The sequence below is a fragment of the Notechis scutatus genome, chromosome 2 (genome assembly GCF_049901735.1).
Source record: "Notechis scutatus isolate UNSWTSFEM ecotype Mainland chromosome 2, rNotScu1.2, whole genome shotgun sequence".
Classification (NCBI taxonomy): Eukaryota; Metazoa; Chordata; class Lepidosauria; order Squamata; family Elapidae; genus Notechis; species Notechis scutatus.
This window is the reverse complement of record NC_142010.1, coordinates 150733277-150760719: the sequence shown is the minus strand read 5'-3', so window position 1 is coordinate 150760719 and position 27443 is coordinate 150733277. Positions and strand designations below refer to the sequence as shown.

Here is a 27443-nt window from a genome sequence, read left to right as displayed (position 1 = left end):
CAGGAGGTCTTAGATAGGAAATGAGTCTCCCCCCGATTAGATTTATGTGCTTCTCCTCTCTTCAGCTGGGAAAGTTCTGAGGAGAAATTCAATAGCTTCCACTTTTCTTTTAGACTAATTATGGTTGTCACATTGCCTGAAATGGGCACTTTGTGATTAATCTTATGTATGATTTACTTGAAAGCAGGAAGAATCAATCCATTGATTAGGAAACCAAAGTTAAGTGTAGTTCACTGTTCAGGAAAATACAGAAGCAGAGAGACGTAAATGGACCTGGATGGGATATTAAATTTATCCTGAGGTCCATACATAGCCATTAGCCACCTCTTCAGCATAAAAATAACAAAGCAATAAGCATGCAACTAACAGTTTGGTGTCTTCAGTCTCCTCCCATTACCAGCAGCCTTTTCAACCCATTGACAAGTGGGGTAGCTTGGGAGTGTCCCATAGATACCTTTGAAATTTGAGATGTCGCATGCTCTTTCATAAAACAACTGCCAAGACAGGGTGGTAGTTGTGCATTCAAAGGGAGACTGCCATAGCATACATAGCCCATCACAAGACACAACTGACCAGACAGCAAACGAGTGAGATTTACCACTTCCTTTCCCCTGTCAGAATCCTTATTTGTTAATTAGATTTGCATTTGCCTTTCATTCAGGAGCTCAAGACAGCTCCTGAATAGCAGTTCGTCTTCCTATTTTTCCTCAGAACAGCATCTGTTAGGTTCAATAGCCTAAGAGAGAATGAGTGACCCAAAATCACCCAGTTATTGTCCACGGTGGAGAGTGGAATACAACCCAGACCTCCATACTCTTAGTTCAACCTTTTCGATATTGCATCACATTGACTCTCTGTTCTTGACTTGACAAAGCTATATTATTTTTGTTTTCTATAAAAAAACATCTGAGACCTCTGTGGGGTCCAGAGATATACCTGAAAACCCAAATAAAGTTGGCAGCTGTTACTTGGCTTTTGCCTATCAAAATTCTGATTTTAAAAAAGTAAAGATACCTGTTAAAATACTTGGGTGAGCCTACAAGCCTTAAGGCACCATGTAGCAGATTGTCAGCCTCTGGCTAACTGTGTTATTCCACTGCAGGGGAGAGCTAATTTCCACCATCCTTCAAAACCATAAACCGAATTGTCGCAAATCACGGGTGGACCATGTGCTGTGTAGTGACAGTAACCAGCATGCATCCTGCATTTGGGTGTCAGGCTTAATCATAACCTACTGTGGTTAAGGAGATGGCAAACTTCCTTCTCCAAACTTCTTCAGAGAAAGCAGATGGCATGTGTGGGACACTAACACATAGTAGAGCGCATGTATTGGACAAACCAACCTGCTATGTCATAGTGTAACCCATCTTATCCATCATACAAGAGTGCTATGCAGATAAAAAGGAGAAAAATTACTGTCAGTTTGAAATCAGGAAAAAAAAACTGAGAACATGAATCCACCTTGGAAAATTGTACACATATATAATCCGAAAAGGCAAGGGACACTTTTAAAAAAGCAGATTGCAGAATGTGGCTTCCAATACAGACCATCTGGTGCATCGCCAATCCACTAAAACAACTGAGAGAGCTTTCTTTTGCTTTTGAAAGGGGTTGTTTTAGCAGAAAACAAAGACCAAGCTTCCAAAAGGGATTTACGATAAGCAAGGTTAAAACAGGCTACTAAGGAGGCCTGCAAGGGGAAAATCTGCAACCCTTGCTACCTATTCTGTTTTAGTCTTCTTGACTTAGAGACTCTTAAAACGAGTGCTTGTCTTGGCCACCAGCTCCCATCAGCCCCAGCCAGTACGGTCTCTTTGCAGAAATGAAGGCACACAAGCACATACAGCACCAGAAAGACAACAGCAGAAACAGAACTCAGCAGCAGATCCTGATTACTCTTTACAGTGACAAAGAATGAGAGTTATGATGGCCCTGATCCAATTCTATTCTTTTACCAGGCTTTTCTTGAGATGGGCTTTAGGTAAGCCGGATTTTTTTTTACAGTGTAAGGAGGAATATAATAGCTTCTCTTAAAGGCCTCCACATGCTCCCACCCATATAGCTTCAAGGAGAACTAAGCTATTCAGTGAATAGCCATGAATCCATATTGTATGTTTTCTTTCTTCCCCAAATAGGAACTTCCTTATGCCAGGATATCGTCCTTATTTTGAAAGTCATCTTCCCTGATGGGCAAAGAGTTTGTCCATTACTTGCTGCCCAATTCTTTCAGTGAGTTCTTCTAAGGTCACTCCTTGAATGACAACCATTTAAGGATAGTCAGAACATTGGCCTCCCTTGAATCCCGTCCTAGACAATCAATGGAAGCCAATCGCCATCTTTGTAGTTCCTCCCTGCTTTTCGCTCGTGTTCCATTGTGACATGTTGTATACATTCTCCCAAACTTTGATAAGTACAAAAAGAAAAAAACCACCCCAAGGGAAAGAAGAGCAGAGCGCACAGGCAGCAGAGTCTAAATTTGATAGCATTTCTGCAAACAGAGATCCATTTTCTCCTCCCATGCCTCAATTAAGAAGAAAGGCTAGGTTGGGGATGGAAAAGGTATTTCTTCTTTTCCACACTGACGACACCTGCCCGCAGAGACAAATAATCTATTACAATGAAGGGCACTGTGACTTTCCATCTAGACCACCAACCAGGTTGATCCTGCCTTGTTTCAGAAATTCTCTGCACCTTGTGTTTTTAGACCATCCTCTGATGCCAGAAATGGGATTTTTAGCAGTTGTCCAACCATCCAACACAACTTCAAGAGCTTCTCAAAAGGAGAGTGCTGGGTGCGTAGGAAGTGAAAGATCCTACAGCAAACACAGCAGCTGCGCAGCCTGGATGGTTTGTTTTTAATTAAATCACAAAAATAAGAGACCGGCAACCTGAACCATAGGCATCTCCCTAATTCTCTGACCCAGGCCTTAAACTACTTGTTCATTCAAGTACCATTCTTGGTTATTGAGGCTGCAAAGGCCTGTCTTTCTCCACAGCCTAATCTTTTCTTTTCGCAATAGGATAAGCTGGAGGTCACTGTTACTTTGCCAAAGGAAGAAAGAGAGAAAAAGTCAATTTTATGCTGGAAAATTGCGGAGGAGGAAAAACATTTTCTGCTTTGCACAGGCACACCACACAAAAACAACAAAGAGGAAACTCAGAAAATTAAGAAAATATTTCTGGTACTAGGAGACCTAGAGGGAAAACAGCAAAAAACACCTTTAGTTTGTAGGCCGCCTGGGGTTCAGGAAAATTGTTTGCTTCAGCCTTACTTTAAAGAGGGAGAATTATAGATGCTGTTTTATACAACTAGCAATCCCTTTTATAAAGCTGAGGGCAGAGCAGTTTAGAATGGATTGATTGTGCCTATAAAAATCATATTTCACAGTTCCAAGATCAACGTGTGCTGAAAATATTTTTATCATCTTTCCCAGTCAGGGCATGGTTGTGATTAAGGAGAAGACCCAATGACAAGATTAACACCAATGTTCCTCCAGCTGTTTCAGATGTATAAGCAGCAGGATCAATAAGCATGGTAAATAGCAAAGATCAAAGGACATGTAGTTCAGCAACGGCAAGAAGGCCCTAGTGCAGTGGCCCCCAACCTTTTTTGTGCCGTGGCCCGGTACCGGCATCACAAAATCATCCACGGCCCGGTACCGGCATCACAAAATCATCCGCGGCCTGGTACCGGCATCAGCACGCATGGCAAGGCGAGCCGAGCAACCGGCCAGCCAGCCGTCCCCCGCTTCTCCCCGCCACCTTCAACTCCTCCTTTGTACCTGTGTCAATGGGCTTCGCGACGGCTTCGGGACGGTCGCTCGGCTCACCTTGCCATGCGTGCTGAAAGAATCCCCGCGCCTTAGTTTTGTTCGAAGCCGGCCCCCCCTCAATGAAACTAAGGCGCGAGGATTCTTTCAGCACCCAAACGCCGCTTTCTACCCAGAAAAGCTCACCGGAAGCACTTTTTCATCAAAACAAGATGGCGGCGCCCAGCAAACCGGCGGCCCGGTAGAAATTGTTCCACGGACCGGTACCGGTCCGGGGACCGGTGGTTGGGGACCCCTGCCCTAGTGCACATAAATAACTCCATTCATGGATGTGGCTTTGTACATGCCGTGCAGAAGACACAAATTTGAGCAAGAGGAACCCTTGGGGAAATGACTAGACTTTCAAGATACCAGACAGCAATTTAGCAGGTTGTGATTTAAAAACCCTCATTTTGTCCACTGGCAAAGGCAGTCAAGAAACATGGCTTCTGGGCCACATGTGATGGAACTCTCTCCGAAGTTCTCAATACACTTCACTGAGGTGGATTCTCCTAGTTCTGAAACCTAACCATGTCATTCATATATTACCAGTGGACAGAGATGCCCAAATAAAGGGCTACCCTAAGGAAACAGTCTCTTCTCCACCTTCATCCATTCTACTTCACCTGCCATCCTGACTAGGCAGCCCAGCTCTGCTGCAATCCAAACCCGTCATGTTCTCTTTCCCCATTCAAACAAATGCAACACAATACAACAATTGCCTGTTCCAGCATCCTCTCTCTTCCCAGAAGACTCACTGAGCTGACCTAATGTTTTAATGCTTATTTCCCTGGGAGCAATTTCAACTCGCCTGGTTCCCCTCCCTCCAGACCCCACACAGCTGGGACAGCCAGGTGTCTGACTGACTGCTACACAAACTGGACAGCTGGCTTCCTATTCCTGTGGAGTCTGGCAGTTGGGGACTGCATCTTTTCTCCCTCCTGGAACACAGCTTGTTTTCTTGACAATGCTGATCCAGGAGTTCTCAAAACTGCTGCCAGTGCAAGTTCTGGAAATAGACCTGTATTTTGCTTCAAATATTTCATTTGTTCCCAGGATTGAATTTACGTCTTTGAAGAGATCTGTCAGGATTTTTCCCTTTTACCTGCCAAACAAAACAATTACCTTCTCAACGTTGTCGGAAAAAGCACTTATGGAAAAATCAGAAGATGATTTTTGCATGAAAAGATTCATGAATCTGATTCCTGATACAGATCACATATTCCTAGGCTGGGTTTTTTTTAAAAAAAATTCAACGTGTAAGGATGTATCCATGAGATTATTTCATAGATAGCCTTTGATCCACGAATTTGACCTAGTGAGCTTGAGGTCTGCTTGCTCCTTTTCTACAACATCTTACCCCAGTTTGAATCAACCTCTAAACTCAAGTCAAAGGAGTTTTCTAAAAACCAACGTGGAATAGCTACATGCTTTACCTGTTGAAATGTAACAGTTAATTTAATGCTCCCATGAACCAGTTTTTCATTTTATATTAGCTTGCAAGAATCTTACCTATCCTTGGTTCCTGTACCTATGGCACATTTTGAAAGTGCTCATGAGATTCAAAACAAAAGGTACATATGTGCCTACTCTCCACATTACATGGTCATGGTTGTATGTACGCACCATCCTTCTCCAGGAACACAAGGCAAAAAAAGTTTACAATATGGTAGGAAGCATAGCATTCTGCTCTCAGAGAAGGTCAGGCCATGTGTTTGTGTACCTATTTGCTTTTTTGCGATGTTTCTGTACTGCCGCAACCCAACGCAATTCTTGATGGCTTACAAAAGAGCAATCAGAACAGTCAAAACAGAATCAATGCTGAATTAAAAAATACACCATCAGATAATACTAACTCAATAGTGTCTAGTCTTCCAACAGCAATTACAAATGGAGCCCTGTATGAAGTCACAATGTTTTTAACCGCCTTCCTAAAGCACATCAGGGCAGGTACCAAATACATTTCTAGGAAAATGGCTACTCCACAGTGAAAGTGTTATCACAGAGAAACTCTGCTTCTTGGTGAGCCCTAGCTCATCAACCTGAGGCAGGAGATAAGGAAAGAAGAGGGGGGGACGGTCCCTCCTTTCTCAGAATGAGGGTATGAGGCAGTCCTAGAGATACCAGGTAGCCAAGCCATATAAAGGGCTTTATAGCTTACAATTAGCCCTTTTGAATTACACCCAAAAACATATTGGAAGCCAATGCAGGACCTGCAAGAAGACCTTCACTGTTTCAACTCCTTCCCTCAAAACGAAGCTATGGAGTGCTGCATAGCAGAACAACTAGACACAAGGACAGGTTTTTCCCCAAAAGCCATCACTCTGCGAAACAAATAATCCCCTCAACCCTGTTCAACTATTGCAAAGTCTGCACTACTATTACTCTTAATCTTCTCATCACTCCTTATCACCCATCCCCTCCCATTTGTGACTGTATGACTGTAACTGTGTCGCTTGTATCCTTATGATTTATATTGACTGTTTCCTAGTATGATTTGATTGCTTATTGTACCCGATGACTATCACTAACTGTTGTACCTTATGATTCTTGACTCTTGACTCTTTTCTTTTATGTATGCTGAGAGCATTTGCACCAAGGCAAATTCCTTGTGTGTCCAATCACACTTGACCAATAAAGAATTCTATTCTATTCTATTCACATGAATATGATGGCTTACACACACTAATCAACAGCCAGTTGCATTTTGCACCAATTTCATTTCCCAGCCTTCGTAGGTGGCCCTAGGTAAAAACCATTGCAGTTGTCTAATTTCTAGTTGATGAGGGTGTGAGTTACCTTCACCAAACTCTCCCAGTCCAGGGCCACAACCTGCCCATCAGCTGAAATTGGGCAAAGGTTCCCTTGATCGCAGCTTCTAACTGCAGGTCTAGTCTAACAGTAGCTAAGAATCCAGGAAAACTCGCAATCTGCTTCTTCACAACCCAGAATAATAATAGGAGCTAATAAGAGTCAGAATTTAACAATAAATAAATAGCCTTCTGATGTGCTAGAATTCTGTTTGTTTCATCTGCACCCAACAAGGAAGCAACCAGCTGACCAGCCTCTCTTTCTCTACCTATTGGAAACACCCACCCAGAAAAGAGCAGGAACACCATACAGTGCCCCCCTCCTCCAGTCCTTGCAGATAACTCAGAAGTATATCATGGTTCATTGGTACTACATGATGAGGAACCAAGAAGGATGCACTTCTCCTTTGCTAACAAAGCCAACAAAAGCCATTCATCAGTGTAATCTGTTACATTTTCCATTCTGTTTCCAGGCCTGAATCGAGTAAAAAAAGAGGTCAAGATAATCTACTTCTCTTGAATTCTGCAGCTGATGCCTCCTCTACACCCTTCCTACAACAGGGAAGATTGGAGATGTGGAGATGTAGTGGAAGCTGTCCAATGCTTGGATCCAAAAAAAAAGGCTTCTTTTACAAGAAATACACTACAGCTATAAGGCACCTTTCTCCTAGTGACCACTTTCTGAATTCAACTAGTAGAGCTGGAATTCACCCCACAAGTGGTGGATCTCATGCCACAGTCCATCTTATATCCTTCCCTTAGAACAGGGGCGTCCAAGTCGATTTCTTTGGAGGCTGCATCAAGGTTGTGTTTGACCTCAGGGACTGGGGTGGGCATGGCCATCTTGACATCACTCGTGTCGGGGGCGTCTGTGGTGGCCTGAGCGCTCTGCCAGTGAAAACGGGCTCCCGAGCTCCGCTTTTGGCCACAACAGCCTCCTGCTATTCTCTGCCAGTAAGAATGGAGCTGGGGGGGGGATGCGCACATGGCAAAGGGCAGCCAGACGCCATCGCGGCTGAAAATGGAGCCTGGGAGGGCCATGTATGGCCCTCCCAAGCTCTGTTTTCACTGGCAGAGGCACCACGGACCGGTCCTTCACTCTTCTCAGGGCAGCCCCACAGGCCAGATCTAAGCACCCTGTGGGTTGGATCCAGCCTACGGGCCCTGAGTTTGACATCCCTGCCTTAGAGTCTAGAAACCAAAATGAATCCCAGATAGCATTACAGAATATTATCCAACCAACCTTTCCTATTCTGCCCACGTAGAGCTCAGATTTTTGCATGTACAAGCCATTTTATTGGCAAACCATTGCAAAAGTAACTCATAGCAGCTGCAGATGGATCACTGTGCCTGCTCTTTCTCCACAGGGAGCAAAGGTAGAGAAAAAGCTGGCACTTGGCTGCCTTCACCACAAAAGCCTGAACTCCAACAGAGATTTACGTGTAAATGTGTCTTTCAAAGCAATTTTCTAAAATTCCCAAAATACATTTTGAAAAAAAAAACATGCTGAATTAGTCATATGTTGAAACAAAGGGAATGCTTTTAAGGTCGTTGAGTTTTGTTTTGAAGACAAAGTGACTTAAAATAGGAATATTACTTAAATGAGCAAAATGTAAACCCACTAAAACTACTCAGTACTAAATAGATTCCAGACAAGGGGTTGAAGTTACTCAGACACAAAGATACTTTCCAATACCAAAATTCAGAATTAGAAGCCAGCTTTGCATTTGAGAATTAATGACCCCAATGGCTTTCAAGGCTGAGCTACCGCCTAAATTACTGTATATAGTTGTAATGCCCCGGGGCGTGGCACAAAGACAACACAGTCAGATAATCAATAAGAGTCCCTTTATTATCTCCAACTTTGCCCCCAGTGTCCAGGTTACCTTCTGGATGGAGAAAAACTCTCCCAGAAACAGCCTTTGACTGCAGAAAATTCAGTCCAAAACAGGGTAAACACACACTGTAACTTAAAAGTCCAAACAAGCCAAACTGAAGTAATTAGTTTGGCAGGGCAGGAGCAAGAACTTCAGACTTGAAAGCAGGGCAAAACTCACATGGTTGGGAAGACGCCAGGAACACAGATAAGTCACGGCAATACAAGATAAAGTCATGTTTGCTCCCAACAGCTTGCCACACACAGCTTGCCTTTTTTATAAACTGTGTTCCCAGCTGTAGCTAATGAAGGGAATCAGGGCCTTTTCCTCCCCCGTAAGCCATGCAACACACGTTGCTCTCTTCTCCGTTCCTCTCTGAGTGCCCTAGGATGAAAAGAGGGTGGGCCTGGGTCTTCCCTCTCCCTTGTTCACCTCTGCCCTGTTCTGCCCAGCCTGACTTTGCCCTTCCCCAGTTTCCTCCACAGCCAATGGAGCGACACCCCCACTCCCTGTCAGCTGTTCGGCTTCCTCCTCAGAGTCACGATTCCGACAGGGGGATGACAATAGTGGAGAGGGTGGGAGGAAACCAAATGCCTATATACACAAAGTCATTGTCCCCTCTTCCCTCTGCAGCCATGAAGGTCATCTCTTACCTGTCCTGCTCTTGCTGTTGGTCAAGATCTCTTGCAGGCGCTCCTGAAGTTTATCTGCTCGCTTCCTTTCTAGATGAAGTTGTCTTTTGAGGTCCTTCAGCTGTTCATGGGGAAGAGAGAGGTGTGGAGGAAATCAAGGCTGGATTCACTGAAGCTTAGTCCCACCACTGGCTGTCTCACCCCCAATTTTTGCACAAGATAAGCAAAGAAGCCCGCTATTCAGCACATGCATAATATAGGAAGGCCTCAGTTAGCTAACATAATCGGGACCAGGAACATGGTCATAAAGTGAAAAATCATGTGACCATGCCGACTTATAATAGTAGTTCTGGCAGTGCCAGTTGAAGTCATTAAGTGAATTGTGCACAGTCATTAAACGCAATATCACATGACCGTGACTCGTGATTTCCTGCCAGATTCCCCACTGACTTTGCTTGTTGGAAGCCAGAAGTGAAGATTACAAATAGCAATCATGTGACTGCAAGACACCATGACTGTCCTAATTGTGCATCAACTGCCAAGTGTACGTGATCGTGGGGGCACTACAAGAACTTTAAGGAACAGCCGTAAGACCCCCCTTATTCAGTGCCACTGTAACTCTGAACGATCACTGAATGAGTGATCATTTAAGGTCTACCTGTACTTCTCTTTCATTAGTGTTGGGCTACCATTACCCAAAAAGATAAAGACTTGTGAAGGTGTCATTTTAATTTCTGTAGGTAGTACATTCTGAGAAATCTTGGAATCACAACACTGCAATGAAGGCCAGAAAATACAACAAGGGCAGTTTTGAAGACTTTCGAATTGAGCATTGGCTAGACATCTGCATGATTTAGCAATCTGCAATTGGTGGCATGTACTGGATGGAAGGAAGAGGTTTTCCAGTCGTGTCAACACCATGAGAATACCATCCATCCAGCGAAGCATCTCCAGCTTCTGGAATAATCTTTATTCAAGCAACTCACATTCTGGTTACTTAAATAAGCAGCAACAGTGAGGAGAACTCACAGTATGAAATAAGTAACAGAAGTGGTCATAGCTCCATTGCAATTTCATGCATTTAAGGTGAAGGGATTTCATCAGTTGGGTGTTTGTTCTATTTCATCAGTTGGGTGTTTGTTTGTTTAGTAAAAAATAAAATAAAAATCTTTTCCAGAAAACCAAATAGTTCTTGTTTGTCAGCTTCACAGGGCCTGATGTTTCCAACCGTCCTTTTTTTTAACTGTGGTGGTAGACTGGAATTTAGCAGGCCTATCTTAAAGCCTGCCAGCAATTCTCAACCTCACATTTCCTTCAGGTTTCACAAAGAGGACGGCACAAAAATGTCCTGTCCTGATAAAATCATCTCAGAGGTTAATAGAAAGAGGCAAAGAACAGCAAGCGGACTCTCACAATAGCTCAACCAGCAAGGCCAAGTATGATGTACGCACACTTTCATATCCCCGCCCAATTTCCATGTAGAATCCCTCCAACTTACTGCTGCACTCCCTTTCTTCTCCAGGATCCGTTGCCCATCTACTGTGTCCTTCACTTCCTGCCAAAGAGACATGGACTTTTCACTTCGTAAGTCAAAATGATACACCTCCTCTTTACAATGCTTTACCTCTTTGTAAAGCAGGACCACTGAGCTGCAAGTGATGGGATCTCTTCATATTCCAGGGGTGGGATAAAAGCAACGTTTCTACTACTCTGAAAATGCCATACTATGAAAGAAAGAAAAAAAAATGCACCAAAGCTGCTTCCCCTAGCTTTATCTCCAATCCTGGTCATATTCTAGGAATTCATTTTTTTTCTTTCCCTTAGCCCGTCTTATATTTTACAATTAGCCCATCTACCACAAAAAGGGGTGCAATCTCAAATTGTAGAAAAAGCACAGAGAAGACTTTTGAGAAGTGTGTGGCAACTTGGTAAAGCAGCTTAGTCTGAGAAAACAAGAAAGAAAGAGGAAAAAAAAACCCTTCTGAGGACTTTCCCAGAATTCTGGGAGTTGAAGTCCTCAGCAGTTGAGCCTATACTAGCATTGCTTCTTTTGGCAAGGACTGAAAAATAATAACTTCACAACTTCTCTCAATTTGTGCTACTCTTTGTATGATACTCTTTGCCATTATTAGTTTGGAATTTCTTATAACAGTATTTTATCTGGATTTATTTTAGCATGTTTGTTCTTATTTTTAGTCCTCGACCACAATGGAGCCCCAAATTTCTGTCGGTGAGACATTTGTTAAGAAGAGTTTTTGCCCCCATTTTATGACTTTTCTTGCCACAGTTGTTAAGTGGATCACTGCAGGTGTTAAGTTAGTAACATGGTTGTTAAGTGAATCTGGCTTCTCCATTGACTTTGTCAGAAGGTCACAAAAGGTAATCACATGACCCCGGGACACTACAAACATCCTAAATATGATGAACTACTTGCCAAGCATCTGAAATTTTAATCACATGACCATGAGGAAGCTGCAATGGTCATAAGTCATTTTTTCCAGTGATGTTGTAACTTTGAATGGTCACTAACTGAACTATTGTAAGTTGAGGACTACCTGTACTTATTGTTCCTCTATTATACACATATATAGAAGAATGTACTGTTTCTATTGTATTAATATAATTATCTAATGTATTATTTCTCATCCAAACTAGACTGTGTTGTTTCTCTATGTCATATAATATATATGGGTATATGTATAATTTTGTATGTATTTATTTATTTAGTCACATTTATGTAGTGTACATTGGAGCTAGTGACCCTTTGAGAGCTGTTTGCAATGAAATTTCATTTTAATGAATGCCAATTACTGTACATTCAAAGTGACAATTCTATCTTTCTGTCTGTCTGTCTGTCTGTCTGTCTGTCCGTCTATCATCTATCTATCATCAGGTGTTTTGTTTATATCTGGCTTTAGGTCTGTAATAAATTTAACTGGTGGAGAAAGAAACTAAAGATTGCCTCAATTTGGTTTTCCTAGGCATAAGACGGAAGGAAAAGAGAAATGTGATTGGGCTTTCAAGATTTTGTTATTCTAGTTCAGGGGTCTCCAAACTTGACAACTTTAAGACTTGTGGACTTCAACTCCCAGAATTCTGGGAGTTGAAATCCACAAGTCTTAAAGTTGTCAAGCTTGGAGACCTCTGTTCTAGTTCATAATAATAAAGAGAATTCTGCTGTTTCTTGTGGTGTCTGTTTCCTAACTTGGCCTACCTTGAAGGGCTGACAACAATCCTTTTTGTCTAAACTGGGATAAGGGGATTCCTGAATAATTGCACTGGGATTATTGAACTAAAGGCCAGTACACTGAGACCACTGACACCTTCCATTAGCTACAGGAAAGCAGATTTTTTTTGCTCTTCTAACAAGTCAGAGCTTATATGGTCACATCCAGAAATTTAAAAAAGGGCAAACTGTAGAGACTTTGCTTCCATCCTCCCAACTCAAAAGAAAGCTTGCCGAGTGTCAAAATACGTTTCTTCCCTTCTTCCCTCTTTCCTTTGGGCATCATATTTTCCTGCTTTTATACACAGCTGCAATAGTGAATTCCCGCACTAGGCAGAGGGTTGGTTTAGATCAAGGTTGGACACCCCTGGTTTAGATGCTCCCCAAGAAGATTCCTCCCAATCCTTGCATTCTGTGATTCAATCATTCTCTTGAATATGATGAGCTGTTCTACACTCAGATCAGTTTCCTTCTCTCCAAACCAGGAACGGCATTTTTTGGAAGCCTGTGTTCTTGTCACTCCAGGAACTGCCGCAAAAACCTTAGTTTGAATACATGAATTGGAGAGGGCCAGCAGCACCATCTATCTACCCATGCCAGTGTACTGCAACCACACTGGAGGAGGAGACATAATTCAGCAGGTGGGCAAGTCCTGGCAGGAAGTGAGGGAACAGATGGCCGAAGGAAGTGCGTCCTGCCAACCAGTTCCTGCAGGAAGCTGGCAGGCTCAGGGCATACACACCTGCTTCAGCCGGTTGACTGTGTCCATGTGCTCATTCCTGGCTTTTTCAATCTCTCGCAGTTTCTCCTTAGTTGCCTCCACCTCTTGGTCTTTTAGCTGCAGAGGAAACAACCCAGTTGGAGCAGGAGAGACCAGGAGCAAGGTAGTTAAAAGGCAGAATAAGATTCCGATATTATTCCTCTCACATGGAAAATGCCAGCGGCTGAGAAAGGACATTTTCAGTGGAAAAGCACAACGTGCCTGGCTAAAATTCAACTGTGTAGCTACTCTTCATCACTGCAGAAAAAAAGCAGCTAACATGTGAAAGGAGTCCAAGTGGCAGCAATGGAGAAAACTGCAAAAGTGTAAAGAAGGAGAAAGGCTAGTTGACATATTGCTTGCTCAACTCATTCATTCATTCATTCATTCATTCATTCAAATTTCTATAGCCACCCATCCAGGGGTGGGATTCAAATTTTTAACAACCGGTTCTGTGAGCGTGGCTTAGGCAGTGGGCGTAGCTTGGTGGTCATGTGACTGGGTGGACATGGTTTGGTGGTCATGTTATTGGCTGGGTGTAGCCAACTGAATATCATTCACATCGAGGCACCATCTCCGCTCATGACTGTGGGCATGCTGCAACAGTCGCAAGTGTGAAAAATGATCATAAGTCACTTTTTTCAGTGCCATTGTAACTTTGAATAGTCATTCCACACAAGCAAAGTACCAGCAAAGGAGGCGAAAAAAAACTCCAGAGAAGTTCCAGAGACAGGAAGTCTAGTCCTGCCAAGAATGTAATAAGGGGTAACGGAGAGGCAGTTTCTGTAAGCAACACCAGAATGTTTCCTTCCTGCCTTCCTTACAGGATTAGGCCAGTAATTTCTTCTAACAACTGGTTCTCCGAACTGCTTAGAACGTTAACAACCGGTTCTAGCAAATAGGTGCGAAACTGGTAGAATCCCACCCCTACGCCCATCTCAATAATTCTCCTTTCCAAGCGCTCTGTTCCGCTGCTCTGCACATTACCTGCAAATACCCCATTCAGTTCCAACAGCAAGAACTGTTAAACCTTAGAGCTGCTGGACATGGAAATTTCAATCTTCAGGCCAATAGCCTGCATTTATAATCCAAAGAAGTTTCAGGGATTCTTTAAGGAACTCTGATGAATGTTTGGTAAGTACGGTATGATTTTTATTAAAACAGTCCTGGTTATCTTCCCTTCCCATCATCCCCCCTTGCCACCATAAACATGTGGAGAATTGCGTGGATCATCGTGGGGAAACTCGCAATAGCTAAACAGATTTCAATTTGTCAAGTAGGACCTCTCTTTCTGGAGCCAAAAGACTGATCATATGAGATACTGGTAGAAAGGAGAATCAGCACCATGGTTTACACAAAAGTAACACTCAAGTTTAAAGTAAGCTCCAAAGACCCCTTTAAATTATAATAACACTTAACAATAACACTTAGACTTATATCTAAGGGACTTACAGTTCTCTCTAAGCCAGGGGGTCTTTAAACTTGACAGCTTTAAGACTTGTTGACTTCAACTCCCAGAATTCCTCCTCTAGTTATGTTAGCTCAGGAATTCTGGGAGTTGAAGTCCACAAGTCTTAAACTTGCCAAGTTTGAAGACCCTTGCTCTAAGCTGTTTACAAAGGTAAATTATAGGTGAATCACTGCCTTTGCCAAAGGCTATGTGCTGGCTGGGAATCCTGGGGACTGTAGTACTAAATATGCCTGAGGAAGACTGATATTAACCTACCTACCCATTCCCCTGTAGAACATACAAAACAAACACCAATAAAAAGTAGATTAAAATTTTTCCTCAGCAATATTATCTCAAAAGCACTTGAGCATTTGTTACCAGTTGCCTCAGTTCCTTTCTCTTTTTAATTAAAGAGAAAGGCGACGATAAGACAAGTTGGAAAAACTGCATTTACATAGTTACTGTTGCTGTTTTATTGATTTGAAAAGCTTGAACAAGAGAAGACAGCAGGGAGCAGCAACTCAAAAGGCTTTTTTTCCTAGACTATACTTGCTTTTCCAAGGATGATCAGGGCATCTACCAGAGATTTTCCAGTAGAAATCTTATTTTAAATATGGACATTTCTTCACCCTTCTGACATTTGCTCAGGCCTAGCCCCAGAGCAGTCTAACCTCAGCCAGGTTGGAATATAAGTTACAATTAACAGATAAATGCTCCCATCCTGCATATTTTAAAGGGTTTCAATGACAAAGTGTTTGCACTTGAGTTTACTGTGAAAGTCTTGAGCAGTTTGCCACTTTTCAGCCTTCCTCTCAGTGACTGTTTAATCAAAGGAAAGATTGATATCAACGACAAGGATAACATTTCTCCCTACAGCAATCCAGTCATGGAATTTTACCCCAAAAAAGTCTATCTAAATCAGTGTTCTCAGACACCAAGCAAAAAACTTTTTAATTTAAAAACTCAGACGTATTATGTACCATTTTCAATTTTTTTATATGCTCTTTTAATTTTGATTTTTCCGACTATAGCTGTAAACTCAGTCAGGAATCCAATTTGATTAAAAAAAAAAACTAGTGTAAAAAGATTTCAGAAAAAGTCATTCATTCACATTAATGAAAGAGGTTCTTCTTGAGCATTTCAGAAAAGCTCCATTGCATAATTTTTAGAATGGTTCTGTGTGGAGAACCTGTTGCCCTCCGGATTTTATGAAATACAATTCCCAGAATCCCTCACATCAGTCTCATTGGCTGAGACTGCTGGGAACTGAAGACCAACACTGAGGGCTACAGATCCCCATGCCATGTCCTACATTAACCATGTCCAGAGGGGACCAGAAATTCATTAGACTTTGTAGTCAATCCAATGTAGATAAAAACAAGTTGTTCTTCACATCAGCCCATATCAACCATTAGTTGCAATAAATCATACTTTAAATGGCAGAAGCAGACAAAACCCCTTAACTGAAAAATTTGCAGTGTTATGCCAGACAGCATGGAGGGAAATAAATCTCTGTCACTTCTCATGCCTGGGGAGGAATAGATAATTCACAGCCCCCAATACCTGTAAATCAGCTGCATGCTGCTCTTTACAAATTCTCAAGGCTTCCATGTGTTCCTGCTGGTGCTTCTCTATCGATTCCTGGGGAAGAGGAAGAAAATCAGAGACCCAATAAAAGGCTTGAAAGCGAACCTAACTGGCCCATCCACAGAATGCCACTTCTAATTTATGTCCCAATACTGAAATGTAAAGCTGAATCAATAGATAGACAAAAACTGGGATTTGTGCAACTGGAAAGGTATTGCTATTCCATTTCTCTTCCAAATCAGTACCTCTGCCTCTTTAAGCCGCCGTTCGAACCAGCCCTTGGTGCCATCCATGGATTGGATCTGGAGCCGTAGCTCTTCCACAGTTTGTTGCATGGATTCCAGTTCTTGACTGCGAGCCTGATGAAGAAGAGGAAGGAAAACACTGCAGACAATTCCAAAAGGAGAGGAAATTCAAGATACCTAGAGCAGGAATTGCCAACCTTTTGGACCTCAGGGACCACTGAGCTCATAATTTTAAATCTCTCCCCCCCCCCCCCCCCCCCCCCCCCCCCCCCCCCCCCCACACCCCCAAAAAAGCCCAACCCCCCCCCCAACGCAAACAAACCCAAAAAAAAACACCGGGAAAAAAAAAAAAAAAAAAAAAAATTTTAAAAAAATTTGGACTACTAATATGAATTTTGACTGACGGTGGCTTGCTGACGTTGGTGGGAAAGTCGGTCCTGTATTCCAGAGTCTGGCCTTTCACCGGTCTGCCATGGATGAGCAGGGCGGATTTCCCTCCCTGCCGTTGGTCTTACCTTCCAGTTCCAGCTCGCGTGGCTCTACTCAAGGTAAGGTTTGCGCTCGGCCAAAGGGTGGGGGGCCGGTGGATGGGCAGGCGATGTGGGCAGTGCAGCCTTGTGTTCCCACGCAGCCTGAATTAATTGCTTTGGGGGGTTGCTTTGGGGGGGACGACATTTCTCTGCGGACCACCAAAATTTTCTCGTGAACCACCAGTTGGCGACCACTGACCTTGAGGGGAAACCCCCACCCAACCCCCCACACATAACAAAGTTTCACTATTTTAGTGTGAGAGCCAAAGCTCCCTTGGTGATTCTTCCTTAGCAAAACCTTACCAGTGATTTCATTTCTTGGCCCCAATGTAAACATGCATGTTAACAGTCGTAACCTGGACAGCAGCTTGCCTAGAAGTTTTAGCTGATCAATTTTAGACAATCGTTGCTGCTTGCTCCTTTTCATAAAGTTAGGGAGTTCTTCCTCCCTTAGAGAATGTGTCTTGAAATGCTCAACTTTACTGAGAAAGGCAGATCAAATATCTGGCCCTTAAACCTTGAATGTGGCCCTGGTGGTCTGAACTCATACCTTTTCCTCCTTGAGCTGGCCCCGCAGCTCGTCCTCTTGCCGTTTCTTGTGCTCGTGCAGCTCCCGCAGCTCTCGCTCATAGCGTGCCCTCACAGCCAGCATCTCTTTCTCATGCTGCAGGCGGAGGTTACTGAGTTCTTCTTTGTGGCGCCCCTTTTCTTGCTGGGTCTCAATGGCCATCTCATCTAGCATGGCCTTGCGTTTCTCTGCTGTCTGGAAAACAGAAGGCACAGCTCAGCCCTATATCCCACTTCTGTCACGCCCCTGGTGGAGACTGACTCTGAGGGAGAGGAGGAACAGCCAACAGGGAATGGAAGTGTGGCTCCAGGGGTTGTGGAGGAGGCTGGGGAAGGGCAGAGGCCGGCTGGGCAGTCAGAGGAGGACCCAGGCCCATCTCCTCTCCATCCTAGGGCATGCAGGGAGGAGAGGATAAGGGAGAGATGTGGTCTACTGGGGAGGAGAGGGCCTTGATCCTCTTCATGGGCTGCAGCTGTGACAACTGGATAAGAGGATAGACATGCATACGGGGCCAGTGCTGGAAACAAAGCATGGAAATATCTCTAGTTTATTGTTCCTCTCTGAGTTTGGTGTCCTTCCCAGTGTGTGTTCTGATATCTGTGGATGTCTTCAAACCCTTATCTTGCCTGGTTTGTGTTGTATTTTTACTCTTTATAATTTAAATGGCATTTCCTCCTTCTTGTAACTGCTTGTGTGGGAGTTTTTTTGTCTCCAGTCAAGGATATTTGGAGCTTGGAAGCAAAGTGAAAGAATAAAAGGGGCTTCACCTGTTTTTTGTGACTATATTTATTCTGTATCCCACCCTGGGTCATCACGACTTCCAATACAACAGGCAATAAGGATTCAGATATAAAATTCCTCATCCCTCTTTGCCCCGGAGTATAAAACCGAGTATACAGTTAGTCCTCGACTTACAACAATTCATTTAGTTCAGCCTAGTTACAACGAGGCTGAAAAAAGTGACTTATGACTATTTTTCACACTTAAGACCATTGTAGCATCCCCATGGTCACATGAGCAAAATTCCGATGCTTGGCAACTGGCTCCTACTTATGACGGTTGCAGTGTCCTGAGGTCACGTGATCACCATTTGCAACCTTATGACAAGCAAAGTCAATGGGGAAATCAGATTCACTTAACAACCATGTTACTAACTTAACAACCGCAGCGATTCATTTAACAGCCGGGGGAAGAAAGATCGTGAAATGGGGCCAAAATCACGCAATAAATGTCTCACTTAGCAACATGAATTTGGGGCTCAATGGTGGTCGTACATTGAGGACCACCTGTGCCTTAGTTTCAATACAAGAGAATGTTTGTAGCTCAGGGCTGAACTGTAAGGTCCTCGGTGCAAAACCCACTTCTTTCTCGCACTGATGATGTTACTTAGGTAGTGAAATGTCTGCAAGAAAATAACCAAGGATCCCATATTTTAGTTTGGTTTATAAAGACCAACCTCACAAAGGCGGGGTGCAGGCATATAGTATGCCCAAGATTTTAGTTAAAGATTGGTAAAGGGAGGTGCTGTTTATCTTGAGAAGCATAAATAAATTTGACTATTTAGGAAGTTTGCATTTTGAGACCAAAATCCTTGGCTTCTTTAAAAACAAAAAGCACTAATTTCTGGTCCTCATAGTTGCACTGAGAAATTTAAAAAGTCTATGGGCTCTTCTGGAGAGAGTCAGGAAATCAGGTCAAAATGGAACAGCTTTCTGAGCCAGCGGATACCATTTTAACATCTTGCAATGTTCCACTAGCTACTATTCTTCCTCCAATGCCCTTATCCTATTCCTCCTTGTCCTTTCTTCTATTCTATTTTGCTTCAAATTTTATGAGCGTCTGCTCATAAGCTTAATACTGAATTGCAGTTCATTCGGAGTAGAAATTCAGAAACTCTTACTTGACCTCCTGATTTAAGGGATTTTTGCCAATGGAATCAGACAAATGGAATCAGTTTAGAAAACTCGATGCAGAAAGGGAAGAAAGAAGCAGGCCACGGTCTGGCCTTCTTCTGCTCATTTACAAGTGTCAAGATTGGAGTTGTGTGAATGAGCCCCAATGTATACCTCCACTCTAGTTTACCTTCCGTGCTTCATCCAGCTCTTGTAATAATCTCCCTTTTTCCTGCACAAGTTCTTGAACTTGCTCCATAAGACGAGTATTGCCCCGGAGTGACTCCTACAATAAAAGATGAAGGTAATGAAAAATCCTATCTTCTAAGACAGGCCTTTTGTTTATCGGCACCACGGTTACATCAGAGGCTGTCCACTGCCCCTGACAGAAGACGACAACGACACCAATAAATCAAGAAGATCTATCACAAAACAGCCCGGGCCAGATTTCATATTGTTGGACTATCAAAAGGATTATAGTTACCAGCTGCATAAAGCACTTTGAACATTCCACTTCAATTCTACACTTAGGCTAAGCCCTTGAAAGTGAGAGTGAAAACTTTTTCAGCTTGGGAATATATCAGGTAAATTACCTAGCCTCCTTTCACACTGACAAATTTAAAACAAGATTCAGGATTAAAATAACCAATCGTTTGAAAGGAAATTATGTGGGATATTGGGAAGAACTTTGCTAACACACCAAAATGGGGCCTGGAACTCAGGTAGCAGTTGGAAGGCCATCAAGAGTAGGAGAAAGAAACCAGTAAAGGAATCAAACAATCAGAAGGTGAGTGTAAAAACTGAAATTTATTTATTTAGAAAATTTATATTGTCACTTACTTGCACATGGTGACTCAAGGCGGCTTATAAGGATATCAAAACACCATATAAAAGAAATAAAAAGAATAAAAAGAAAAATAATAAAATAATAACCCAATCCACCCCGGTGACAACACACATTCATACTAGCCATTTAATGGGCTCCATCCTGTTCTGGGTTCCACAGGCCCACTGGCAGAACCACATCTTCAGGGCCTTCTGAAAGAGTGTTAGTGGGGTTCAGTCTAATCTCTGGGGGGGGGGGAATGCTGTTCCAGAGAGAGGAAGCCACCACAGAGAAGGCCCTTCTTCTGGATCCTTCCAGATGTATCTCCTTAGGGGACGGGACTCACAACATTCCTTGCCTCCCTATTCTAGTGGGTTGGATAGATGTGACCGACAAGAGACGTTCCCTCAGATAACCTGGATCCAAGCCATGAAGGGCTTTAAAAGTGACAACCAGCAACTTGAATTGCACCTGGAAGCAAATCGGCACCCAATGCAGTTTCCGTAGCAGAGGTGATACATGTGCAGACTGAGGTCTGCACAAAACCATGCAGGTCGCTGCATTTTGCATCAATTGGAGCTTCCGGCTGCTTCTCAGGGGCAGCCCCATGTAGACCGTATTGCAATAGTTAAGATGGGAGGTGACTAGGGCATGAATGACCATGGGTAGGGATTGAGATCACTGGCAAAAGGGCACAAGAGGTAGCAAAACAGTCCTCTCATCAGCGGTGGGATTCAAACATTTTTTACTACCGGTTCTGTGGGAGTGGATTGGTGGGCGTGGCTCTGTGGACGTGGCAAGGGAAGGATACTGCAAAATCCCCATTCCCTCCCCACCCCACTAACCTGCTTTCCAGCTCTGTTCTCCTGTGCAGGGCAACAAAAGAAGACTCAGCTGATCAGTTGGAACTCAGGAGGCAAAGAATATCTGGGGGCAGGGCCAGGTGGTATTTGCCAGTTCTCAAAATTACTCAAAATTCCCGCTACCGGTTCTCCAGAACTGGTCAGAATTTGCTGAATACTACCTCTGCCTCTCATGTCATAAATATTTAACTGCTTGCTCCTTCTTTCTCCCCGCACCATAAGGTTCAAAATGGGGCATTCTGCATAGTGTGCTCAAGGCGATAGGCGGAAGGAAATGCAGAATATGTAAATAGCTGGCTGGGCCTTGTAAGCAGCAGCATGATACTTGGGCTATCAGTATGGAGCCAGTGGCCTTGGCCCACCTGCAATTGTGTGTTGAGGTCATCCCGCTGGGCAGCCAATGCCTCCTTCTCATTCTGACACTGCTGTAGCTCATCTCCCAATGCCGCCACCTGCTCTCGCATCAGATTCATTTCTTGAGTCTTAGACGTCTGGATCTACAGGGCAAGAATGCAGCAGGACAAGAGAGGAAGGGAAAAAGTTAAGAGTCCTTTCAGAAAAATTACATGGCACTATGATCTACCCTCCAAAGAACACCCCTGGCAACACTGTGGGTTTTCTTTTTCCTTAAAAAAGAACTAAAAACCATAGATTCCCACCCTCTCCTGCTACTCAAGCACATTTCCACACACCACTGAACTCTTATGTATTTTCTTTATTTTTATTAGTATCACAAGAATATTTTTAATTCACTGTATGTGTAAAAATGAACGATGCGTCTCTGATGTTACCCATTACAGACAATCATCTGACTTCACGCTTAATTGAAGTTTACAAACCAGCTTCAAATTCCACTGACAATATGAATTATTATGATTAATTATAATGAGCGCACACACATTTCTTAACAACCAAACAATAAAATGAAATGAGAAACTGGGAGAACTGTGTGACATTGCCACTGACTCCTAGTCTTTTAATTTTGGACAGGATTGTTTTCTCATCTGTATCAAGCTTCATTGGTTTAATCTCTATGAAAACCCACAGAAAAGTGTTTTTGATACAGATGAATTTTTAAATACTTTTGAAGTGCAAATTAGCCTGACTTTCTCATTTTTTTTCTTTTTCTTTTACTTAGTTTACATTCCAGAATGTGGAACTATGGAATTTATATAAATTATACTAATTTGTAGTTGAATAAGAATTCTTAGCACCAGCACATTTTTATCCGTTACAGCTAGGATTATCAAAATATTCAGAAATACCAAGTGATTTCTGACTAACCAGGTTTCATTTTAAAAAGGTAAATTATAGATTTTATAATTATGTTATCATTTATAACTTGCCTTTAAAAACTAACACTTGGCTAATCAGAAATTGCTCTGAGTTTTTGGCCTACCAAAAAGAAAGAATAAAGAGGTTTGTAGTATATTTAAGCATGAAATATAGTGTAGGTCTTGCAGTATCATAGATTCCAAGGGTTTTATGCCCATTTTTCTTTGCAATGTAATTATTATCCAAAAGGTGCTTAAACACAGGTCACCTTTCATTTGTGCAATAACATCACACAATATTCTAACAACCGTTTCTCCATATTCTCTTAAACCAGCCTTCTCCAATCTACAGCCTTCCAGATGTGGCAGGAGTACAACTCCCATAATTTTCAACTAGCATGTCTTACATCTAGAGTTTGGGAAGGCTTAAAGTGCTGGAAGAAGTGTCAGGTCTAAGGTAATGTGCCAATAATGGCACATTTTCATACAACATATGTGATTGTTGACACAATCTATCCATGTCTTAAAATAGGAAGAAGGAATCTTGTCCTGTTGTGAATGACAAAACTAGCATCTGTGATATTTGCATCTTCCTTATCATCATAGCACCTAATCCCCCAAGGATACATACACACAACACAGAGAAAGAGAGAGAATTATGATGCAATCTCAGTCACTTTCTCCTAAGGAGACACAGGCCACTTCACAGCAGGACAATACAACTAACTTAACAGAGCATTCCCCTCAAGCACTTAGATGCTTCTAATTTTGGGCAACAGGATTTCCTGTTGTTTAAAGGCAGGAAACAAGTAAAAACTGTAGGCTTCATATAGGTTTAACTTAGTTATAAGTTTTTAAAGGCAAGTTTTGTTTAAAAAAACAACAACAACAACTCTTCCATAGCCTAGAAGAAAGAAATCTGGGTCCCAAATCTTTCTATGACACATTCCTGGGTTGTGTTACTGCCCCTTTCATTGCAACTCTTAGCCACTCAAAAAGATGCATGGCCCTGGGCTTAAATAGTTGCTCATCCTTGCTAAAGAGAAGTGCTCTGTTGTTGTGCATGATGAGGTGAGGTGAATAAGTTCCTTGAACCAGAATCAGTGTGATATAGCAGTTAAAAATACCAGACCAGTCTTCAAGATGCTAACATTCAAATTCGCAGTTATCCAATGAAGCTTAGAAGATGGTTTGGAACCTGTCTATTCTTACCCTATCTTACTCAATAAGAAATGTTGAAAATGCATGCACATTTCATACACAGAATATACTGGATGAAGGGAGGAATGTAAATGCAATAAATAAAACAGTAATTCTTCACACCCCAGTTGTTGCTGGTGATTTAGCCTCTCTTATGCTGTCAATACCCCCTCGTAAAAATGAACAGTCACAGCTTTCAATTTCATCACTATCAACACCACCTTCTACGCCCCTCTGACTACTTGGCTCACAAGGCAGAACCTGGTACCTGTTCTAAGGCTGCAAGGTTGGTTCTCAGAGCATCATTTTCAGACAGAATGGTCTCAACCTGTTCCTGGCTCTCCGCACTTTGGCACGCAACCTGAGGGCCCATGAAGGACAGGATGGGCAATGGGAAAGGAAGGAAGGAAGGAAAGAACGAGAGGCATGGGGGGGGGAGCAAAAGCAGGAGAGGAGGAGAAAATAAGGATTAAAAATAGAGCAAAACATGGCACTAGCAGTCTTGGGCAAGGGTTGTGATTGATCTTTATTTTGTTTTTAGAGAAAGCAAGCTTGGAAACAAAATTTTAAAAAGAGACACATCAATTGCTATGAAAATAAAACAATTAACGAAATGAACCAGATTTCATTTTCAGTTACAAGGACAAGACATAGTTATTAGAGACTTAACGTCATCGCCAAACCTGTTTGAGAAAAGAAGGTTAAAACAAGGAAAGCAAATTAAAAGGAGGGAAAGGTCCACAGAGGACAGGAATTTAAGAGAAGAAATGGGTCAATTAAATGAAAGGAAGAGAGTAATTTCAGTGTTAAGTTCCTAATACTAAGAGCTATGATATATCAGGACAGGTTTCCTGGGTAGAAACACCCCCCCTTCAAACAAATAAGGGGGGGGACCCCAAATTTAGCCAACAACTTACTGTATATTATGATTAAAGCAATGTGTACAACCATTTCAGCTATAAATTACTGCATTTGAAGGAAAAATATTTCCAGAAAGTATTCAGATAAACTGTTGGGCCTGGGTTAGGCCCTTCCACCCACAAATCGATCCTCATTGTAATTTCTAAACCAATATTAAATTGCAGTGGCCCTGAATATTAAAGTATTTACTATTAAATATGGGGCTCTTAGTCAAGCTTAGTCAGACCTACAAAGTATAAAGAGTAGTCAAGAGTGTGGAGTTGTGCTCAAGCCAAAAACAAAGTAGAACCATGGGCTGTGATCAGTGGTGAGATTCAAATAATTTAACAACCGGTAATCTGCCCTAATGATTTCTTCCAACAACCAGTTCACTAAACTGCTCAGAAAGTTAACAACCGGTTCTCCCAAACTGGTGCAAACTGGCTGAATCCCACCATTGGCTGTGATTGACAGGCAGATAATGTTAGGAGCTCTGTCAATTACATTTTGACACACAATGTCATTTTAAGTACATATTACATTCCTCCAGCATGACCTTTTTTCTGTATATTTTCTGCACATTTTTATTCCCTCATGTATTCCGCACACCCATATTTTTTGTGGACCACACTTGCTAAGAACCATTGTGTTCCACCATTATGAAGTAGACAAAACATAATCAAAGAAGCTAAATATGCTCACAGAGTTTTAACAGACTTGAAGAAAATCCCCAAATCCAATTCAAGAACCAAAGTAGAGTGAGGTATGGAAACTAGTCACATCCATTACCCTAAGTTTTGTCTCTAGCCCCCCAAACACTGTTTAGAACTTGCTGTGCCTCTAGAGAAATCGGGACAGTTCCAAATGCTCATTTGACAGGGTAGTCCAGGGATGTCAAACTCACATCGTCACAGCGGTGTCACGTGACATATCAGGACTTTTTTTTTCTCCTTCGCTAAATCAGGCATGGGCATGGCCAACGCATGATGCATCCAGTCCATGGGCTAGAAATTTGACAGCTCTGGGGTAGCCAGTCAAACCTATTTGTTTTTTCTTATTAAGGTAAGTTAGATTGGCTCCTGGTATGAATCAAAATCTATCTTATAGACGTCTTAATTCAGGGCTGGGAAATCAATCACGCTCATGACAAGATTTAACAGTTTTCTAATGCTTTGAGTTTCACAATCAAGATAGTCATGGCCTGTATAAGCAATGGTATACAGTAAATACAGCTTTTGTTTATTAAACAGAGTAAAATCTTTCACATTGTGAAATATGGGTTGGGAAAGTATTCAAGAAGCATATGCTGAAAAATCCCAAAGGTGGAGATTTCTGGTGGTTAGAGAAGGCCCAGGATCAGTGACTCCCATGACGATACCAATGGCTGAGGTCCATAAGCCAAAAGAATCAGCCTGGGATTTGCTGAAGTGTTGCATAGTCTTTTCAAAATGTCAAGCTCATCTCCTTGGCTAAAGAATAAAGTTTAGAGTGCACCCTAAATGTAAGTTAAAACAGACAGGATGTGAAACTCAACTTAGGGATTTTAGAAATCAATGCACAATAACAAAAAGTAAAAACTAAAAATTTAAGAAACAGCCTCTTTTCCTACAAAAACGTGATAAGTAATTAGTAAGTCCGATGAACAGATTCACTGTATATATTTTCCCTCCGTTTGTTGAATAAATCATTACAAGATAGCATACAGCGATTAAAAGAAGGATACAACTCTAATCTCTGATCCTGATACAGAAGATGATAAGGACGAGCACAGGAATGGTTGTAGGAAGCACAACCTGTGTGGTATGAGACATAGCTCTGCTTTTTAATTACACCATCCTGATTACCTTTTCTGTTCCTTTTCCTAAAAATCTGTGATATTTCTGAAAACAATTAAATTCTCTATCTAATGATATATTCACTTTTTCATCAATAATGCTGTTTTCATTAGTATGTATATTTACTATGTAAACATACTATGTATATTTGGAAAATTAAACTAATATGAATGCACTGAATTTGGATTGACAGTCCATCTTGGCCAGAGCTGTATCCTACAATATGAATGTGTTTTTGAATTAGACATTTGGCCCAGTGAGAAAATACTAGAAGTAGAGCCAAATATGAAGAACAAAGGTGCAAAAGAAAGAAGTGGAAACAGAAAGAGGATTCAGAAAGAATAAAACTCTTAGTAATGTATATGATTATGATCTTGAATTAAGTTAAGGCAGCAATTCTCATTTATAGCTTTATTTATAATTTACAAAATAATTATAAGTTATCAATAAAGAATAAATGGTAAGGAGGGTTTTAACCTCATAGGAGCATGGCACAATAGATTAGCAAATTAATCAACTTTATGTTCCCATCTGAATATCTTCCAGGAAATTACAATATTATAGCAGACAGCCTATCTCAGCCTCTATCTGCCATTTTGACAAACAATATGAAAATATAGATAAAAGTATAATTGCACAAATAGCTTCAACTACTCAAGGGTGACTGCATTTTCAGAATGGACAGCAGCTTTGATGACCAATGATATCAGATTTATCGGTGTATAACACGCACTTTTTTCCCCTGAAAATAGGGGGCAAATGATGTATGCGTGTTATACGCCGATATGTTAAGAAGCCTTCGGTGAATGCTGCTGGGATCGGGGATCAAGGACACAAATGAAAGAAGGGGAGGGAGGAAGCAACCGAAGCCTGTCCTTCTCTCTGGGTCAGCTCTCTCAGTCGCTCTCTCGCTCCTCCACCAGCACAGGAAGAAACTGCTTCAAAGAAGCGGGGAGCTTTTCCTGTCGCCGCAGCTTCCCTGAAGCGCCCGTTTCTCCCCACCCCACCCCGTCCGCCCGCAGTGCTCCGTTCTGCCTGCCTGCCTGCCTTCGTTAATGGTTGAATCGGAACAGCTTCGGCTGAGTAAAAGAGGCAATAGTTATTATTCTCAGCCAAGCTGCTCCCAAACAACCAGAAACTAAGGGCAGGCAGGCAGGCA

General features: G+C 42.2%; 1 protein-coding gene across 4 annotated transcripts in view; it reads right to left on the bottom strand.

Annotated features, from left to right (window-relative positions):
• GRIPAP1 (GRIP1 associated protein 1) overlaps nt 1-27443 on the bottom strand; it is a 68758-nt gene that overhangs the window by 19506 nt on the left and 21809 nt on the right. For 2 of the 4 annotated variants that reach the window (XM_026676321.2, XM_087956744.1), the window contains exons 13-21: nt 23818-23910; nt 21438-21572; nt 19577-19672; nt 17477-17689; nt 16397-16510; nt 16128-16205; nt 13097-13192; nt 10627-10683; nt 9150-9249 (exon numbers count right to left, since the gene is read on the bottom strand). In XM_026676321.2, the coding sequence (XP_026532106.1) occupies nt 9150-9249; nt 10627-10683; nt 13097-13192; nt 16128-16205; nt 16397-16510; nt 17477-17689; nt 19577-19672; nt 21438-21572; nt 23818-23910 (982 nt within the window). The remainder of the gene's footprint in view (nt 1-9149; nt 9250-10626; nt 10684-13096; nt 13193-16127; nt 16206-16396; nt 16511-17476; nt 17690-19576; nt 19673-21437; nt 21573-23817; nt 23911-27443) is intronic. The other 2 variants (XM_026676322.2, XM_087956745.1) reach the window with 1 other exon arrangement.